The sequence below is a fragment of the Dromaius novaehollandiae genome, unplaced genomic scaffold, assembly GCF_036370855.1.
Source record: "Dromaius novaehollandiae isolate bDroNov1 unplaced genomic scaffold, bDroNov1.hap1 HAP1_SCAFFOLD_27, whole genome shotgun sequence".
Taxonomy (NCBI): domain Eukaryota; kingdom Metazoa; phylum Chordata; class Aves; order Casuariiformes; family Dromaiidae; genus Dromaius; species Dromaius novaehollandiae.
In genome coordinates this window covers 6,450,184-6,470,722 of record NW_026991415.1, presented here as the reverse complement: position 1 = coordinate 6,470,722, position 20,539 = coordinate 6,450,184, and the positions used below count along the sequence as shown (strand labels likewise).

At 54.1% G+C, this 20,539-nt stretch overlaps 1 protein-coding gene across 1 annotated transcript; it reads right to left on the bottom strand.

Moving 5' to 3' along the window:
• Positions 1–9,441: 9,441 nt before the first annotated feature.
• LOC135326370 (olfactory receptor 14A16-like) lies at positions 9,442–20,003 on the bottom strand. The gene is made up of 2 exons (XM_064504252.1): positions 19,506–20,003; positions 9,442–9,516 (listed from the first exon to the last, which is right to left on the bottom strand). Exons 1-2 carry the CDS (start codon positions 20,001–20,003, stop codon positions 9,442–9,444), a joined length of 573 nt encoding a protein of 190 aa, XP_064360322.1.
• Positions 20,004–20,539: the final 536 nt, after the last annotated feature.

Below are 20,539 nucleotides of genomic sequence, written 5' to 3'. Positions count from 1 at the left end.
CAGGGGGCTTCTGAGATTTTTCTCCCAGATCTGAAGGATATCTCTGTTGCTTGATTCCTGGAGGTGGGAAGTGACCAGGCCCAAGGCAGTGACTGGCTGTTCAGAGGAAGTGCCTGTTCCAAGCCCCCTGAGGACTAGAAGCAAATGCAAGGGCTAAAGATTTGGTCCTTGTGTGTTTGGGGCCCTTGTGGGTGCCCTGGCTGCTGCCATGTGTGGTCGTGTGCCCTCTTTCCATGATGTATAGCTGCATGTTGGCAGGCAACCCTCTGTGAGGCGAGGGGTGGGGGTGTGGGGTGTCGCAGTGGTGGGGTGCCATGTGGTGGGGACAGACGATGGTCCCAGGGTCTTGGTGCTGCGTGCAGGAAGAGGTGTCTGGAGAGAGCAGAGCTGTGCGTGGGGAGTGCCGCCAGGCTGGGGAGCTGGGGAGCCCTTGGAGGTGAGGAGGTGACTTGGCTCGCAGGGCCCAGTCTGCCCTGGTGGCCAGAGCCAGGGATGCTGGCAGCCTGCTGCCTTCTGTGCGCTGCGGTTCAGGCCTTGAGTTTCCTCAGCTCTTGCCAGGATCTGCAAGCAGGATCCAGACTAAAGGCCAGGGAGTGTTTCTCCTTGCTCTGAGATGCAAACCAAGCCTGCTTTTACCCTCCTTTCCTTTCGTTTGCTTTTCCTAGTGAAAGATTTCCCCTGCAGCAGTTTGCTGCGGGAGGAGAAGGCCATGGGAGTTGCTCATTGCCAGCTGGGCATTAGCATGCTGGCAGCTCTTTCGAGGAGTGAAGGCCTTGTGGAGAGGTGGTCTTTTGCGACAGGCAGGTATGTTCTTGGGAGATGACTCTGAAGGGAGGATGATGCCTTCCTGTGTGCAATCCCCTAGACAACTAGTCCCTTTGAATAGGCAAATGAAGGCAAGGGTGCTCTGCAACAGATGCACAGCCCAGGTCTCTCTTCCTTGCAGTTGCAGTCTCTGCAAGTTCTTCCACTGTCCTGCTGTAGTGTGACCTTCCTGTGCTGCAGCAGGGAAATGAGAGAGCAGCTCACATGTGGGCATCAGTGTGCTAGGTTTGGTGTCATTAGGTGCTGACACAGGCAAGATGCTGTTTTTCGCCTGAGCTTTGGGTGGGTGTGAGGAGCCCCACTTAGCTCTAGATGCATTGCTGCGAGTAGCTGGAGCCAAGGGAGTGATGGTGAGCACAGCCCTCCTCCAAGGAGGCTGCCAGCTTTTGGGCAGGCATTGTGGACCCTGTGTGCTGGAAGCACTTGACCCTTGGAGTTTCCTACCTGAGCGCTTTTAGAGTTTTGCCTCATTTTTTGAGGAGAAAGTCTTAGAGCTTTTGCACTGTGACCTCTTCCCTCCCCACCCCTGACTCCTCCTCTCTGAGGCCCTGATGGGATAGTCTCCCTGCAGCCCTGGAAATTCCAGGTGCCAATGAGTGGAGCACTGCCATATCCTTCTGGCTTGGCTCAAGGCTTTGCTTGGGAGAGAAGCCCCAGCTCTTGGTGAGGCAGTGAAATGCAGATGCTTGAGAGCAGTGGAAGGCTTGTGCCATTTTCCTGGTTGGAAGCCTGCTTGTCTAGGACTGGTGCCCTGGCCCTGTGCGAGCTGGTCCATGTGTCTGTGTGCCACCATGTGCTCGTCTTTGAGCCCCCTGAGCAAGGCCTGGGAGAGGATGAGTGGTGCCAAGAGCTTTGGCCTCCCTCCTTGAGGCCCAAAAGGGCACCTGATTAGGGAGGCCTCTTGGCTAACTGCTGAGGGAAGCTGATACTAAAGAAAGGGCCCCAGAGCTGGTTCAAGCTGGGAAGATAAGGGAGTTACAAGCAGGCTGTGCTCCTGTGTCTCACACTCCGAAAGGGAGGATGTCAAGACTTTGAAATAAGGCCTGTGCAGGGCATCAGGACCTTGAGAAACAAAGCCTGCTCTCACTGCTGGGGCAGTGTTAATTGTTGTGGTCTGGAATTACCTCCTCCTTGCCAGGACCTTGAGAGACAACAGCAGGACCCAACAAGGAACGACGGCAGCAGAAAGAAATCCGTCAGCAGAAACTGCAACAGTGAAAATAAGGAAAAAAGCAGCCTGCCTAGCGACAACAATGAGACCCAATAAGGAACGGGAGGCCCCAGACCTGAATACTGCTATTGGTCCAAACTACTGCGTAAGGGGTGGGAAACTTAAGTTGAAAAGTTATAATTGTCCAAGGATTTCTTTGTTCAGGGTCCCTCTTCAAAGGCACCCAGCTGGAGCTGTAATTATGGCACGTGCATCATTAAAATTTAGTTATTTAATTTGCTTTCATTTGGCTCCAGACTTTTTCAGCAGGAACCTAGTGTCAGGCCCTGTTATGGTGGCTGGCGAGCCGAACCTTCTATAACAATTGACAGTGCAGGGAATGAAAAGGGAGAGTGGCTAGATTCAGTGGGACATCTATAAGACATCACTCTAACACAGGTATGTTGAGATTTGTGCACATTTGGCCATCCAAAAAAACAGTGTTTCCTTGAAGCTGTTCCCCCTCCTTTCCTCTATTGGTTGATACCTCAGTGTGTGACATGCTCTGTGCAAAGAGTGAGAGGTGGCACGGACAGCCGTGGGCAGGGGGTGGTGTTGGGGCACTGGGATCTGTGCGAGACACAAGAATACCTTGTTTAATGGTGTAGACCTGATTATAACAGAACTGTTCAGAAAAGGACATTGAAAATGAAACAGGAAAGAAATTAAGAAAAAGACTTAAAGCAAATAAATGTTCTGTTATACTTTTCATCTTTAATTTTTTGTGTGTCCTTATTATCTTTCTTGATATTTTTTCTCTTTTTTTTAATATACTGGTCCTTTAGGGGGATGTTGTGTTTTTTCTTTTCTTTTTTTTTTAAAAAGAAGGAAAGAGATTTTCAGAGCTGGGATGGGATGCAGTCACAGGGTCATGGACATGTAGTGCCATTGCAGGTGCCCTGGTCCCCTCTGCCCAGCCTCCATCTGCAGCTCTGAGGGGCTCCTGTCTCCCACAGGTCCCCCGCAACAGCTGCCAGGCGCAGGCAGGCACCTCAAAGACACCAGGGTCTCCCCAAGTGCCACTGGGTGCTTGTGGCTGGACACCTGAATTCTGCTTGGAAAGCTGAAGAGCTGTTTTTCAGTGTTTCAAAGATATGAGCCCACTTTCATCAGCTCAAGTGATTAATTTTAATGTCAACGTTTTGCTCAGATCAAAGAGTGGAAATCTTCAGGAAGGGTCTTAATCTGGGGAGAAGAAATATTGATCTGTCCTTGACCTTGTGTTTCCACTGCTCTGTCTATTAGGCGGTGGATGTAATCTCAGTGATCTCTCACATATCTGCATGTGTCCTGATTAATTTGGTCATTTCTAAAGGCATCTTTGCATCAGACTCTCTCTGTGTATGCACTTTCCATCGTTTCCCAGTTTTCCTCCTCCCCTTGCTCTTTATCATTCAGATACCTCTCAACTCTCCAGTTGCTGCTCTGAGCTTCTGGGAGTCTGAAGCTTGCCTCGTCTTTCAGCAGTCTCAGTGTCTCTTTAGCCAGCTCCTTTGTTCTTTTTTTTTTTCCTATCTATCTGTCAAAAACATTTCAAGGAAGGTTATTTCTTGGGGGAAGTGGAGCTCACTAGAGGCAGCTTGCACTTAACATACACTTGAGGACAGTCTCTTTTATTAAGCTGTTTCAAATTTCATTTTTGTTTGCTTGCTATTAAGACAGATCCTTCTGTGTCTGTTTGCAGCTAGTTCTCTAAGGAAAGCAGGTGGGAATTGGTGCACATGAGCTGTAACCTTCAGCTACAGACTTGAGAGGAAAAAGCTTAGATTTTAACCAGAGTGCTCTAAGTCCCCAGTGGCTGAGGAGGGAACTGTCAGGGCTGGAGAGCTGGGGAGGAAGGTTGTCCATACGTGTCTCCTATCAAAAATACTGCTTGTCCTACATGTCCAGACTTGATTAGGAGACCCAGTGGATCAGTATGAATTGGAGAATGTGGGTATCGCTTATTCTGAAAACTGAAGAATAAAGAAAGCTTCAGAAGCAGACATCTTTTCGTTTTTAGGTGCTCATTGAAATCTGTCTAATTTCAATACTCTCCTGAAAGCTTCCCAATTAGCCACACAAGACTTCAAGAACTGAAGGGAATTATGGAAAGAGGCATGTCTCCTGAGGGGGTTTTGCATTTTAATGACCCCTTGGGTGTATTTGGTGCTGAGCCCATGAAACACAGATGCTGAGAAGAGACTGAACAAACCTCTCCAGAAGTTAAAGTCAGAAGCAAATCCCAAGTTTCTTGGAGTGTTAACGGGTCCCACTGAGGGCAATTTCCAACAAAGTCTCCCCAGGGGCTGATTAGAGCACAAAGTTGGAGGCCCTGATTGCAGGCAGGCAAAGGCAATGTGCAGGTGGCTCTGATGCCAAGTCAACCTTGATGTGTGTTATCAAGCAGAGCAGCCAGGCACTGACAGCCAGCCCCTGGGTAGGGTGATCCTTTCCATCCTGCATTGCTCAGGGCTCTTCCTGGGGGCAGTGTACAGGTGGGGGTGTGCAGTGCCAAGGGCAGGACAACAGTTGGGCACCTTCTGGGCTCTGTGGAGGGGAGGAGGCAGCAAGACCACAGTGCTGTAAGGAAACGTCAGCTTCTCATAGGCCTCAATGGCAGAAATGCTCACCATAGCAAAGAGGACAATGACCTGAGTTCTGTTGGAGGCTTTCAGCCTTGGCATTCCTCTCTGTCATCTCCACCGCAGGCTGTTCTAGCCTGTCCCAAAGCTGCACCTGTTTCCCTGCAGCCTGTACACACCCAACCTGCTTCTCCACCTCGCTCTCACTGCAGGATCTCCCCACCTCTACTGATGTCCCTCTGTCCTTGCTGGCTGCTCCTTGAAACACAAAGCCAGGGGCTGATCACGGAGGCCCTCTGGGTGTCCTGTTGCACCACAGCACTACCCTACGAGTGACATTCTTGTTACCTGAAGTGCGGTTGGAAATTCTCAAGATGCAGTTTGTGGCTCTTTCCCCTTCTCATGCTGTTTTCCACTACCAAGAAAAGCTCCATCATCTCTGAAAACACCCTGTCACAAGCAGTCACAGGCAACTACTGTACTAGTCTTCTCCTCCCCTTCAGCAGGCTAAAGCAGCCCAGGTCTCTCAGCCTCTCCATACAGGCCATGTGCTTCATGCCCCCAACCCCATCTTGGCAGACCTCCTCTGGACCCTCTCCAGTTGCTCCCCATTCCTCCAGCACTGGGCAGCCCACACTGGGACACAGTGTTCCAGACGTGGCCACAGCAGTGCTGGGTTAAGGGGGATAAGAACTGTCCTTGCCTGGGTGGCCATGCTCTTCCTAATGCAGTCCCATATGCAGCTGGCCTTGCTTGTGGTGAGCACACATCACTGGCTCATATGGCAGTGCTTGTAATGTCCAGGCCCTTCTCCTCAGTCACTCCTCTGCCGGTCAGGTCTCTGTACATGTTGTTCCACCCTGCTGATGAGCCTTTCAAACAGGACAGGATGCAGGGCATTCCCCTGCATACCCCACCTTTACCTGGCTTCCTGGTAAAACATGACCCATTCATGAAAACTCTCTGAGCTCCATCATCCAACCAGCTTTTTTCCCATCTGGATGTCTACTGCAAATCCACTACTGTCCTCTCCTCCACAAGAGCAGGTCTTCTATCAGAGAAGGAAATCAGGTGGTTTAGGAGTGATTTACCTTCTGTAAATCCATGCTGACTGTTCCCAGGCACCTTCTTCATGTGCCTAGAAATGTGGTCAGAGAGCACTGGCTCCATGACACACTCCTCATCTGAGTGAGGCTGAATGGCCTGCAGCTCCCCAGGTTGTCCTTCTGGCCTTTTTTGAAGATGGGTACAGCGTATTCCTTCTTCTGCTGATTGGGACATCCCCTGATCGCCACAACCTTTCAAAGATGGTAAAGAGCAGCCTTGCTCTGTCAGCGTCCATGGATGCCGGCCATCCAGTCCCATAGAATTCTATGGGCTGAGTTCTAGAGACTTGGGCACTGTGTGTTGGTTTTCTCCTCAGGTCCCCTAATTCTAGGCACAACATCTCAGGAGACCTTGTTGGTGAAGATGGAAGCCAGGAAGGACTTGACTTCCCCAGACCTATCTATAACCTCTTTTACAAGAATCCCTGCCCCTTTCAGCAGGGAGCCCACATCTCCTTGTTTATTCTTTTACTGCTACTGAAGCAGTAGCAGCTCTTCTTCCTTTCCTTCACATCCCCTGCACGTGTCTCTATCCAGGGGACCTTTGGTTTCCTGAACACCATCTCTACTTTGCTGGACAATATTTCTAAATTCCTCCTTTGCAGCCTCTCCCTTCTTCCCCTTTGTGTATGCTGCCTTACTGCCTTGGAGCTCATGTGTGAGCTCCCTGTTTAGCCAAGCTGGGCTCCAGAGACGTCTACTAATTTTACAAACTGTTCATTTGGAGCATTCTTGTGCCTGACAGGTGCTGTCCCTAATTACCTGCTGGCTTTCCTGAGCTCCACTGCCCTTCAGAGCTGCCTCCCTTGGTCCATCCCATGCAAGAGCTCCATACATCCAAGATGCCTCTTCACACATAGGGCATCTCCCTCCTGATGTTCCCTGGTGGTCTCTCCTGAAGAACTTGCATTCTGCCATTGAAGGACTCCATCATGCAAGTGATCCCACCACATCTCAGTTTCTGCAACCATGTGGCACTCCTGTGACAGCTTGTGTATCTCCATTTACTCCTGCCTGCACCCCAGGCTGCATGTCTTTCCATATGTGTTGGCTTCAGCACCTCAGCTGTGGCACCGATCGAAGATTTGTTACAGGGAAACATGTTACCAAGGACCTCATGTATGCGAAGACTTTGACTGCAAGTGGTGACATGCTGGCATGGATAGCAGGTGGCAATGTAATGGTGAAAGGAGGTTGCCACTGAGAAAGTAAACCCTGCAGTGCCCAAGGCCAGGAGGAAACAGAGCTGGGCCATGCAGGAATGGCAGGAGAGAGATTTGCTCCCTGAGCTGACTCTGCGGCATCATTGGTCCTCTGACAAACTTCTTGAACCAATCTCCAGGAAGGACAAGGTGCAACTGAAGAAGGCCCTGGGCCTGGGCCCTAAGCCCCCAGTATCCTGTGGGGGTGGGGGCAATCCATGGCCAGGTTTCCCTGGGAGTGGGTCCCCCTTTGGGATCTGGCTCTGGCAGGAAAGGGGTGCTGCATCCCAGAGGCTGGGGTGGCCTGCAGTTCTGTGGGGCTCTCAAGAGCCTTCTGGAAATGCCCTTGCTGGAAATGGAACCTTCACCTCGTAATAAATCCTAGTAGTCTACTTGTTTGGGAGAACCTCTGTTCTTCCCCATGGATCCTCTTCTGCCTTCATTTTGGCAGAGCATGTTTTGGGCAAGGAGATGCCATCTTCAGATGGTCACAGCCCCGTCCTCCTGCAAATGGGGGCCAAACCTCTGCAGCCAGAAGAAAGCATGCTTGGGAGAGCAGCTTGGAAACAGGTGGGGGTGCCAGTGCCACTCCATAAGCCCTGGCTGATCCCAAACATTCTTCTTTAAGCCACAGTGGGCAATGCTGGGGTAAGTCCATCAGGGCCATCTACCCCAGCCCACCTCTGGGCCCTAAGCCATTGGCAGGCCCAGAGCTGCTCTCTCCATCGCTGCCCCGTGCCCCCATGGGCTCCTCAGCCCTGTGGAGCGACATGCTGGGGCCAAGCCCAGCCCTGCAGAGAGCAGCCCCTGTCTGGCCATGGCCCAGCCCTGCTGGGCACAGCGCGAGGGCAGCTGAGCCCCAGGGCTGTTGTGGGCAGGGTCCGGGGCCCCAGTGGCCAGAGGGCCCTGCCCTGCCCTGCCCTGCCTGGGGGCAGGAGGACACTGCCTGTGGTTCCAGCGCCCTGGCCATGCCCAGAGACCCCGCACCGGCGCCAGGGCCAGCACCAGCACCGGCCCCAAGCTGCTCCCCTGCACCTGGCACGGCCCCCGGGCACAGGGCAGCCGGGAGCCCCGTGGGGCCCCTGCAGCAGAGCCAAGCCCCTGCGGGGCAGCAGCCAGGCCCCAGGGCCCCGCACTGCCCGGGCACACGGCGCCGGGCTTCCCCCAGGCCCTGCCACGCCCCGCGCTGCCACCCACAACATGGCGCCCCACCACGGGGGGGGGGGGGGGGGATGGGAGAGGGGAGGGGAGGGGAAGGGCAGAGCCGGCTAACAGGACAGGAAGCTGCAGCCTTTCCCTGGCAACATCCCAGTGCTGCCTCCTATTGGCTGGTGTGAGGAGGAAGGCGGGGATGGTCTTGACTGATGGCTCTGTCAGCCAATCGGACTGCAGCATGTGGAAAACCCCCGACCTGGAAGCGGGGTGGAATCAAAGCAGGAGCGAGGGGGCGGGTGAGAGTGGGTGTGAGTGGGGCTGGCGGGGCTGCGGGCGCGTCCCGATGGCGGCGGGTGCCCTCCTGCCAGGGTGGGGGCAGCGGTGCTGCCCCGGGGCTGCTTTCCTCCCGGAGCTGCAGCAGGGGCTGGTGGGGCCGGGAGCGCGGGACAAAGTGCCCTGGCCCCGGGGCAGCTGCCCTGCGAGCCAGACGTGCTGGCTGCCCCTGAGCAGCTGGGCCGGGGCGGCTGGGGGGGTTTGGGGGCAGGAAGCTTTGCCCCTGCCCTGGGTCGCAGACCCCTTGTCCAGCCTTTCCCTGAGCTGCTGCTGCCACCGCAGCCCCCAGGTGCTGCTCAGAGCTGCGTTTGGGAGCTGCTGGGCAAAGTGTGAGCAGGCTGCTGGTGTCCTCGCGAGGGGCCCTTCCCGGGGTCTCTTTTGTTCTGAAAACGGCATTTCTGAGTAGCTCTGAGAGGCTTTCAGAGAAGTTGAGGCACAAGCGAGAGGCAAGAGCTGCCTGATCAGCCCCTGTGAGAGCCCTTCTGCTCTGCTTCCTGGAGGTGGGAAGTGAGCAGGCCCCGGGCTGTGAGTGGCTGTTCAGAGGCAGGGCCTGTTGCAAGGCCTTAGAGGACTGGAAGGGAATTGAAGGGCTGGAGAGTTGGGCTTTCTGTGTTCTGGGGTGCTTGGGGGTGCCCTGTCTGCTGTCATGTGTGGTGCTGTGCCCTGTGCATCACTGATGCAGAGGCGCATGTTGGCTGCCAACCCTCTGTGAGGTGCAGGGGTAGTGGTGTGTCACAGTGCGGGGTGCCCTGTGGTGGAGCTGGGTGGTGGCCCCAGTGTTGTGCTGCTGAGCATGGGAGGAGGTGGCTGGAGAGAGCAGTGCGCTGCTCCCAGAGCCCAGCCTGCCATCACGGAGTCCTTCTGGGAGACCTGGGTGAGGACTGTTGGTGACTGTGTTCCCTCCATGGAGCATCCTGGTGTGAGCCAGGGATGCTCATAGTTTGGTGGTTTCTGTCAGCTGAGGTTCAGGCTTGCAGTTTCTGATGGTCTTGATGCTTCCATGAGTCTTTGGGATTTTACTGACTCTGCTGAAGAAAGTTCTCCTCTCACTCCTTGAAGGCTTTCTGTTGAGGCTGGACCCTCATTGCATCCATCTCAGACCCTAATCCATTCCGATCCATCTGAGGGATGGGTAGTTAATCAAAGCAGTCAGAGGCATTTCTGCACGTTGTGCCTCCCCAGACCGTTGCAGACAGGGCAGATGCCAGCTCAGAAGAAGTTAGGCCTCTCAGGGCAATGGGTGGCTCTGAGACACCTGTCCTTGGGGCTGCCACCTCCACCGCTGACCAAAGCCACTGGAAAGTCTCTTTGGCAAGAGTCTCAGAATAGGAGATTCCTTGAGCCTGCAATGGGAGAGACATCTGGCGGTAGGGATCTAATGCCCTGCTCAAGGCAGGTCCCAGTAGAGGACGTATCTTTAGGCCTTTTTCAGTGAAGTTTTGATTTTCTCTGGGGATGGAGATCTGAGAACCTCTCTGGATCCCTGTGCCACAGTTTTGCCACCCTCATGGAGAAAAAGGGTTGTTCTTAACATCTAAGAAGAATTTCCCATTGTCCAATTTGTCCCTGTTGCCTCTCATGCTATTAGCGTGCACCTCCAAGAAAATCTTCTCCATGACCTCCATAAGGTAGCTGTGCACAGCATGAAGATGCCCCTTGGCCTTCTCTTGTCTAGGCTGAACAAACCCAGCTCTCCCACCCTCTCCTTGTATGCCCCATGCTCCAGGCCGGACCATCTTGGTGTCCCTGTGCTGGATTCCCTCCCGTGTGTTAGTGCCTTTGCAGAATGGGAGAGCCCAAATGGGAGCCGGTATACAGACATGGTCTCCCCTGTGCCAAAAAGAAGGCTAGAACATCTCGGTTGCCCTACTGGCTGTGCTCTCACAAATACAGCCCCAGCAGAGAGGGGAGACATTTGCCCCTGACTGTTGCAACTCTGCAAGGCCAGCAGAACTGACAGTAACACTCGGATTCTTTCTTTCTTTCTAGGTTGCTCCACTCAGGTAGGTTCCCGGTGCAGGCCTAGAGCCCCTGAGGATGGAGGCAGGATGCCAGGGTGTGTCCCTGTACCTGTCAACACCTTTGCCAATGTCTTGAGCCCTCTGTGAAAGCAGCTGCAAGTGAATGAGATGAGGCTATGCATGGATGCGAAGGCTTCCATAAATGCACCTGGCTTCCATGGGTGACTTGGGGTGTGGGTTCACCTCCTGCTACCTCTGCTGTGCTGCAAATTCCATGTCCCACAAATGCTGTTACTGCCAGCCTGCTCAGCAAATGCCATTGTGCCCCCTCCTTTTCCTAGAAGGTTGTGGTGCCACATAAGATGAGTCCAAGATCCTTATAATTAAATGTCAGCATCTCTTGAGTGCCTTTGTCTGCATGCTCCAAAGCCTGCTCAGCTTGAAGTGAGGAAGTCTCACAGATCTTGGGCTCCTGGCTCTGTGAGGGGTGAAGCTGTGCCCAGGGCCAGGTTGCCCGTGGCAGCCAGGACAGCTGGCATTTGAGCAGAGCTCCAGTCTGGGGCTGTCTCCTTGCTTGGGCCTCATGTCAAAGCCTCTGCACCCTTTTTCCCTTCACAGGGGCTCCTTGTCCAAGGAACTAAAGGCAGGGAACCAAGGTTACTTTGGACTCAGGAGGCCTTCAGCACTCTCAAAGGTTTCTACAGTGATCTGTAACTTTTGTATTACTAAACAAAATGTCCCATCCCTAGCTGGAGGATCCCGAGGGGATGGGGGTGGAAAGCAGCAGCCTGCTCTGCCCAAAGAAAGCAGCCTGCTTCCCTCTGAAAAGAGCAGCATCACCCAAGGAGCCAGCTCTGTCACTGAGCTTGTGCTGACCATTCGCACCTGCCTTGTGAGCCTGGAGTGCCTTGGCCACCTCCTGGTGTTACCACAAGAGCTTCACTGTGTGTGTTGGTTGAGGAGCCAGGGGAAGGCAGTGAGCAGGGCAGTGCCTGGGGAGTGCGCAAGCAGTGAGGGTCCTGCATCCATCTCTTCTTGCTGGCACTTGGTTGTATCTAGCAGAAGGGCCAGCTCTGTGTGGCAGGGACAGTGTGTTTGCAGACTAGCTGGCACAGCCGAGGTCTGGTGTCAGGGTGATGCCTCATGCAGTGCTGAGTTGGTCTGACAGTGTCAGGGACCCTTTCCAGTGTAGCTGCTCCCTCAGCTGATCTCTGTACCTCGGCACTAGAAATGGCAGTGGCCTCCTGCTGTCATTGTGTAGGTCCTCCAGTGCAAAGGCTCACAGCTCGGACGATGGTACTAAAGGAAAAGCAAGACCAATCATTGCCTTTTGTGATTTGTGCCCAGGGTGACAGAGTGGAGATGTGCCATGATCTGGAGAGAAACCTGCCAGGAGATGGAAGCCATTTGCAGAAGACTGTTCTGTACAGAGTGATCACAGCGTACTCAAGGGCCATGCGAGTGGCCCAGGTGAGCTTCTCCTCTTTAAAGGTTTGCACTTCTCCAGTCACTTTTGACTCAGTACCAACTAGGCCAGCAGCAGGCACATCGATGCCGTTTGTGCTTGTGAGGTAAGTTGTGCTTCTGAGGAACACACATAGCTTTGGTGATGCTGGTGAGGTCCCTCGTGTCTCAATGCTGCCAGAGAGGCAGGCTGCAGGAATACTGCGATGTTGTCCTTCTGAGCTCCCTTCTGCCTCAGGACGTAATAGGCCAACAGTAGGACCATGGCTTTGGGGCAGACTGTGAGGTCACTTCTTCCTGAGAACCTCAGAGGCCAGCAGCAGGGACACAGCTGCTCTCTGTGCTTGTGAGCTCACGTTTTCCTGAGTGTGTTACAGGCGAGCAGCTAGCCCACGGCTTCAAGGCTGATAGTGAGGTCACTTGTGCCAAGCAGACATCATATTGCTGCCATTTGCGCTTGTGAGGTCATTTGTGTCTCGGACACTTTGAGGGCAGCTCCAGGCATTCGGCTTTGAACTGGACTGTGAGGTAACCATTGCACCAATACGCGATAGGCTAGGTGGAGGTGCTGAGTTTTTGGTGTAGTACCTGGTCCCTGAGGGGTGTTTGGCTGCCCTGTGAGCATGGTGAGGGGATGATGTGAATCTCTGCTGTCACGATGTCACTCTACAGCACTCTACAGCAACACAGAGATGCAAGTATGTGCTTAGCTGATAGGCCAGCACTTGACTCCTGTGTGGTGTTAGTGGCTGTGAGGTCATGTCTGCCTGAGTACCTGATAGGCCACCAGCAGGCACAGGGCTAGCATGTAGGTTTTGTGGTCACTCCTGTCTCTGCAGGTGATTGGCCAGCAGCAGGCACATGACTTGGATGTTGATTGTTAAGTGCCTTCTGCCCAAGTACCTGACTGGATAGCAGCAGGCACAGAGCTGGGTCACGTCCATCAGGAAGCTGAAAGGCCGGCAGCTGGTGCGTGGGCTTGGATGTTGTTTGTGAGGTTCTTTGTACCTGGTCAGCTGATGGGCCACTAAGAGGCTGATGGGTGGCAAAGTTATGATGAGGTGAATTATGTCTTGGAAGTTCCTAAGCTACTAGGAGGACCCTGGCTGTGAAGATGACAGTGATGTCACTTCTGTCTCCGAAGATGATGGTCCAGCAGCAGGCACCGGGGTGTGGAAGTGCCTGTGAGGTCACCTCTGTCTGTGCAGCTTAGAGGCCAGCAGCAAGTACACAGCTTGGATGTTCATTGTGCAGTCACTTAAGGTGTAGCAGCTGATAGGCCAGTACCAAGTACATGGCAGTGAAGGTGACTGTGAGGTCACTGCAGTATCAGCTCTTGATAGGCCATCAGGAGGCACATGGCTTGGATGTTGATTGTGAAGTCACCTCTGCCGTAGTACCTGACTGGATAGCAGCAGGCAAATAGCTGGGTCGTGTCCATCAGAGAAGCAGAAGGGCCTGCAGCAGGCACCTGGGCTGGACAGATGATTGTGAGGTGACTTCTTTCTGAGCAGCTGACAGGTCAGCCTGTGGCTCATGCTGAAGGTAATTGTGAGGTCAGTTGTGCTGGAGAATGTGATAGGCAAGCAGCAGGCTCAAAGCATGGCATGTGCTTCTGAGGTCACTTGTGCCTGAGGACCTTATTAGACAGCAGGCACAGAGCCTGCTGACACAGAGCCTGCAGGCACAGAGCCCTCGCCCTGCTGGCAACACTCTTCCAGTGCAGCCCAGGAAACCATTGGCTTTTTTGTCCACGAGGACATGTTGCTGCCTCATGCTGCTTCATGTTGTCTACCAGCACCCCCACGTCCCTCTCTGCAAAGCTGCTTTCCAGATGGTCAGCACCCAGTGTGTCCTGGGTTACTCTTTCTCACGTGCAAGATATTGCATTTCCCTTTGTGGAGCTTCATGAGGTTCCTCTGTGCCCATTTCTCCAGCCTGCCGAGGTCCCTCTGAGTGGCAGTGCAGACAGCTGTGGTATCATGGCTGTATTGTGGGAGAAGATTGTCTCAGAAGCTTGTAGGCCCTTGGGAGGTACAAGAGCATGCAGGGGACTGTGAAGTCACTTCTATCTCTGCAGGTGATGGGCCAGGAGCGAGTACATGAGTTGGAAACTGTCTGTGAGGTCACTTCTGCCTGAGTGCCTGATAGGTCAGCAGCAGGCACATAGCTGGGTCATGTCCCTCTGAGAAGCTGACCTGCCAGCAGCAGGCATATAGGGTTGGAAGGTGATGATGAGAGCACTGATTTCTGAGGGGCTGATAGGCTCCAAAGCTCAAAGGCCAATCTGAGGCACATGGCCACGAAGGTGACACTGAGGTCACTTCTGTCTCTGCAAGGGATGGGCAAGGAGCAGCAGTCTGTGAGGTGACTTGTGTCTCAGTATCTGGGGTGTGATTTTCTGCCTGTGCGGTTTGCACCTCGAAGTAGGTGGTTCCATCCTCTCCAGTCTTTTTTTCCTGAAGCTCAGATATGGACGTTTTGCAATCGGGAAGCTGAATCCCACCCACGACTGTTAAGCTCATGCCCTGTGTTCATCCAGAGGACAGCAGGGAGGGTTTTTTCCTGTTGGCTTGCTCCCATGCCACAGGGGCTCTTCTGCTGGGATTTGTCTCCCCTCATTTCAGACAACCACCACTGGGAAATCAGTCCACTCTTGCTCATACAGGCTTCTCTTACAGCTGACAGAGGGTCTCAACCCTCATCCAGGGTAATTCATCCTTGCAGCACCATGAACTCACCTGGCTCCTTCATCCTCTCGGCCTCTGGGAGCCTGATCAACCCAGGCACAGCCTGGCTATTAGCTCACTCCTGGACTCTTCTCTAGAGGTGAACCCCCTCTGAGATGAGATCCCAAGTGTGGTTCTGAGGCTAATTTGGACAAAGGTCCCCTCTTGGCATTGAGGTGTGGGGAAAAAAACAAGTGAGGTTCAGTTCCTTCTAGTGTGGTCCAGGCGTGTCCCAGCAGGCCTTGCACAGTTAAACTCACCCACCCATCATCAAACTGTACATTATAGCACACAGTGTGACTCCTTCTTGGTATCACACTATAAAAACCCTGTGACTGGTAATAATACATCATGCAAAACTTTGGGCACACTGAGCTGCCACTGAGCTGAACCTTCCAGATCCTGCCTGTGCTGTCCCTGGGCTGCAGGAGCAGCACCCTGGGCTCGGAGGAGATCTAGGCGAGGAGCTGTGTGCTGCTCGGTGGCAGGTCGGCTGCAGAGGGCTAGTCCTGAGCAGGGTGGCCATGAGCCCTGCCTGCCTGCCTGCCGGCCGCGGGCTGGTGGGGTGGCTGCAGCAGAGGTGCCCTCACAATCAGCACCCAGATGGGTCCCTGTCACCTGCGTCACCCCCTCCCCTCCCCAGGGCTGTCACTGCTGCTGGGTGGGCTCTCTGAGGTGCTGGGTGACATCACAATGCCTGCTGGTGAGCACATCTGCGAGGGCCAATCAGGCAGCTGCAGTGGCAGTGACCTCACAATCAACACTGCAGCCATGTCCCCTTTGCCTGCCTCTCCCCATCCTCTGCAGATGCAGAAGAAAGGACAGAGAGGCAGAAGAAGAGATAGGCAGTACGTCTATTTGAATGCAGTCGTTCCTCAGAACAAAGTTTCTCCATGCGCAGTGCTGGTAGGAAATGTATCAGGAATGAATAACTCTATATAAATGTAAAATAAATAATACAGAAAGAAATAAGAAATCCATTCCAATTGATTAAAAAAAAATTGAATTGTGGAGATGAGGATTTTTTTCAGCTCTTCCATAGAGTTATCTTTCAAATAGGTATTACCTTATGACTAAAAGTTGGTGTTCAGGCCCTTATTCATCTGCCTACATATAGAGGCTATTGCTGCCTGAGATGCCCTGGGGTGGCTGTGCTCCCATGTGGAGCTGGGAAATGTGACCCAGGACCTACAGGAACCTTTCTGGAGCATTAGCTGGTCACCCGGAGAAGCATCTCCAGACCTCTCAGTGAGACAACTTATTTCTCTCCCTTGACTAGAAAGGGAGGTCCAGACACTTGCATTAGACATAGACATGTGCACTAAAATGGCCTGGCATTGGGGGAGATCAGCCTCCTCCCTGTTGTCACCTCAAATGGAGTAGCACTTCATTTACCGTGCAGGGAAGGAAACAGGAGTGTGGCTAGATGGTTAGGGACTCCTTTCAGACATCACTCTCAGGGCTCTTCCTGGGGGCAGTGTAAGGGTGGGGGTGTGCAACGCTGAGCACAGGACAATGACATGGCACCTCCTGGGCTCCCTGTGGACAAGGAGGCCACAGTGCTTTAAAGAAACAGCATCTTGTCAGAGGCCTCGGTGGCAGAGACAACAGCCATAGCCAAGAGGGCAAAGACCTTTGGAGGCTCTGAGCCTTGGCAGTGCCCTTGGTTGTCTCCACCACAGGCTGTCTTACACTGTCCCAGGCCTGTGCCTCTTTCCCCACAGTCTGTAGACACCTAACCTGCTTCCCTACCTTGCTCTCACCCCAGGATCTCCCTACCTTTACTGGTGTCTCTCTGTCCTCACTTACTTTTCCTTGAAATACAAAGCAAGGGGCTGATCACAGACTGCCTGTGCATGACCTGTGGCACCACAGCACTACCCTTCAAGTGACATTTCCTTTTCCTAATGTCACAGCTGAACCCCACAAGCTGCAGCTTGTGGCTCTTTCCCCTTCTCATGCTGTTTCCCACTACCAAGAAAAGCTCCATCATCTCTGAAACCACCCTTCAAGCAGTCACAGGCTCCTACGCTACTGCCCTCAGCCTCCCCTTCATCAGGCTGAACAAGCCCCGGTCCTTCAGCCTCTCCATAAAGGCCTTGTCCTTTAGACTCCAACCTTATCTTGGCAGACCTCCTCTGGACCCTCTCCAGTTCCTCCCCATTCCTCCAGCACAGGGCATCCCACACTGGGACACCCTGTTCTAGATGTGGCCACACCAGTGCTGAGACAAGGGGGATAATAATTCACCTTGTCTGGGTGGCCGCTCACTTCCTAATGCAGCCCCGTATGCAGCCGGCCTGATTTATGGCGAGCACGCAGCACTGGCTCATGTGGCATCCCTTGCACCATCCAGGTCCTTCTCCTCAGGGTCACTCCTCTACCCGTCAAGTCCCAGCCTGTCCAGATTCACAGGCTGTTCTGCCCCCCAATACAGCACCTGCCATTTCTCCTTGTACAATGTCATGAAGTTTCTGTCAGCCAAATCCCCAAGTCTTTCAAGGCTCCTCGCGCTTTGTACCACTGTTCTCCACCCTTTGAGCCAGGCAGCCTCCAGCTCATTTCCCACACCCTCCATTGCTTACTCCTCCATCCCACCTCTCCCCAGTTTGGCTACAAAGATGTTATGGAAGACCATGTCAATGGCCTTCCTACATTCAAGGAGTGCATGCACTGCACTCCCCTTGTCCACACAGCCAGTCGTCCCATCACAGAAGGCAGTCAGGTTGGCCAGGCACAATTTGCCCTCAATGACTTCATGCTGGCTGTTCTCGACCCCTTCATGTGGCTGGAACCAGCTCCAGGAAGATTTGCTTCCCAGGGACTGAGGTGACGCTGACCAGCCCATCACTCCCCAGATCCTCTTTCCTGTCCTTCTTGAAGATGGATGTGATGTTTGGCAGGCAGGAGGGGTGGGCCAGGGGCCGGGCAGCGGCTGTGGGGCTGTGCCAGCGCCTGCTGCATCACTGGTCCCTGCGGTGTGGAGAAGAGGGTCAGAGAACGAGGCAGCACGGGGGTGGTGGCAGGTTGGCAGGGGCAGGTCGGCAGGGGCAGGGGGCAGTGGGGGCTACAGTGAGGGGTCATGGCCGGTGTTTCAGCAGCAGTGGCTGTCGCATTCACTTCACAGGCCTTACTCCCGCACTGAGCCCATGCAGAAACAGGCCATGTCCCTGGTGCCTGTGCCACCCTCCCAGCAGGACAGGGATGTACAGGGAGCATGCTCTGCCTGTTGTGGTGCTCAGGGCAGCTCCCCAAGGAGCACAGCTTTGTCGAGGGACCTCGTGGTCCTTGGCGTCTGCTGCAGCACAGCTGGAGCAAGAACAAGCACTCGTGGGCCAGGCCTGGGAGAGCTCCCCTGGGAGTTTCTCAGTTGCAGTGGAGCAGTGAGGAGTGTTGTGGTCTCCATCTGCACCCCATCCCTGCACTTGCGCAGGCCCACTGCCCTCAAGATGCCCCAGTGACCCCGCTGTGCAGGCACCGCACAGGGCAGGGTGCATTCAAGGGTAGGGAAACATCTCCCTGGCACAGTCCCCGCGACAGCCTTCGGTGCCCCCCACCCCCGCCCCGCCCAAGCCCTCCTGCTTTGGCAGCCTCCACAGTTTCTGGACCTTGTCTGCCACAGGGTGCTGCAGAGCTCAGGGCACTCACACCACAGCCCCAGCCATCTCTGTGGGCACAGCATCTCCAGGGGCACGGTGTGTGTGTCAGCCACCCCATCAGCCTCCAAGCTGGAATTGGCCCCAGTGAGAGAGAGATAGAGGACAGTGACACAAGCGGACAGAGGTCAGTGACACTCTGTGTCCCTTTTCCTGTGTCCAGGAGATTCTTCATCCCCAGGCTGCCTGCAGCCCCCCATGCCAACCCCTTTCTCCAGGACAGCACAAGACTCCCTGACCTGGCAGGGGCTCCTCAGGCAGCCCCGGCTGCCCCAAGGGCACAGAAAGAGATTTCTCTTTCTCACTTATTCCTCCTTGCAAGCACACAATTGCTCCTTTCCTCTTCTCCAGGGAGGTCCCTGCTCCACAGAAAACCTTTCCCCGGGGAGTGCATCAGTGCTGGCCTGCCTGGAGTCTCCTCCATGCTCTCCACAGGGCCCTGATATAGTGGTGCTGCTCTGCATTCCAGAGGGCTGTGGTGCCCCAGGGCCACATGGTGACTGCACCGGCCGTGGTGGTTGACAGACCCAGCTGGACGGGCATCATTGCACCTGACAACCCCCTACCAAGGGGTCTGTGGCTGCGGATGATGCTCTGAGCAATCACAGGGCATTTCAGATGGCTCAGGCTGTGTTCAGGTGTGTCCCGAGATCCAGCCCAGGGTTTTCCATTGAATGTGACAGGAATCACTCTCCAGGCTCCCTTCCCTCTGCCTGCAGGGTCCCCACTGTGGGCATTTGTCACCAGCCCTGCCATAGGGCAGACAGTCCCAGGCAGACACCGCTTGACCATTCATCACCTCCAGGAGCACTGGGCACCCACAAGTGAGAGCTGAATGCAGCCCTCATTCCCTAACACAGCACCCCATGAGCGCATCACCTTGAGCCCATAGAGACCCTCCAGAAAGCAACAGTCCTTTTCATGGTGAAAGCCCATGAGTGAATTCTTGGCTCCAGTTTTGGAAGAAGAAACCAACTTTCAAGCACAGCACTGAGGAAACAGCCTTTTATTAGAACCAGGCCAGCTCTGACACAGTGACAGACACATTCACAGAAGGCCATTGGGTCAGAAAGCTGGGTTTGTGCCTGTGGAGAGGTGGGATGAATTTAAATAATTCTGTACAAACATGATTATCACAAATACAATGCCCAAAGCACAAGAGTTGTCTGAGATAAATTCAAGTCACTTAAAAAGAAGGATGAGCAGCTTATTGCTGCTGAAGTAATACCAGTTGAATCAGTTTCCTCAGTGCCTCCTGGAGCTCCTTGTTCCTCATGCTGTAGATGAGGGGATTCACTGCTGGAGGCACCACTGAGTACAGAACAGCCACCACCAGATCTGGAGCTGGAGAGGAGATGGAGGGGGGCTTCAGGTAGGCAAAGATGCCAGTGCTGACAAACAAGGAGACCACGGCCAGGTGCGGGAGGCACGTGGAAAAGGCTTTGTGCCGGCCCTGCTCAGAGGGGATCCTCAGCACAGCAGTGAAGATCTGCACATAGGACACCACAATGAAAACAAAACACCCAAAGGCTAAACAGGTACTAACCACAATGACCCCAGCTTCCCTGAGGTAGGAGTCTGAGCAGGAGAGCTTGAGGATCTGGGGGATTTCACAGAAGAACTGGTCCACTGTGTTGCCTTGGCAGAGTGGTATTGAAAATGTGTTTGCAGTGTGCAGGAGAGCATTGAGAAAGCCACTGGCCCAGGCAGCTGTTGCCATTTTGACACAGGCTCTGCTGCCCATGATGGTCCCGTAGTGCAGGGGTCTGCAGATGGCATTGTAGCGGTCATATGCCATGATGGTAAGAAGGAAATATTCTGCTGACATAAAGAAGACAAAGACTTGGGCAGCACATCCTGAGTAGGAAATGGCCCTGGTGTCCCACAGGGAATTGGCCATGGATTTGGGCACAGTGGTGGAGATGGAGCCGACATTGAGGATGGAGAGGTTGAGGAGGAAGAAGTACATGGGGGTGTGGAGGCAGTGGTTGCCGGCTACGGCTGTGATGATGAGGCCATTGCCCAGGAGGGCAGCCAGGTAGATGCCCAGGAAGAGTGAGAAGTGCAAGAGCTGCAGCTCCCGTGTGTCTGCAAATGCGAGGAGGAGGAACTCGTTGAAGGAGCTGCTGTTGGACATTTGCTTCCTCTGGGCTTTGGGGGACTGTCCAAGGGAGAAACGATATTGACAAGTTAGGACTGACTTTGAGCAAAACACACAGCATTTCTCAGAGCAACTCCCCACATGTCCTTTCTCCTTATCTGGAGGACCTTCCTTCACCTCCTCTACTTGTGCTCTAGTCTGTGCTTTCGGAGTCTGCCATGGGGAACAGGGTC

What these genes read in the sequence shown, in the direction of transcription:
- LOC135326370 (XM_064504252.1), bottom strand. Translation starts at nt 20,003, where the DNA reads ATGGCATATGACCGCTACAATGCCATCTGCAGACCCCTGCACTACGGG. An exon ending in TGTACTCAGTGGTGCCTCCA is followed by an intron (nt 9,517 to 19,505) that starts GCAGTGAATCCC and finishes CCCATCCCTCAG; the next exon opens with ATGGATCGGAATGGATTAGG.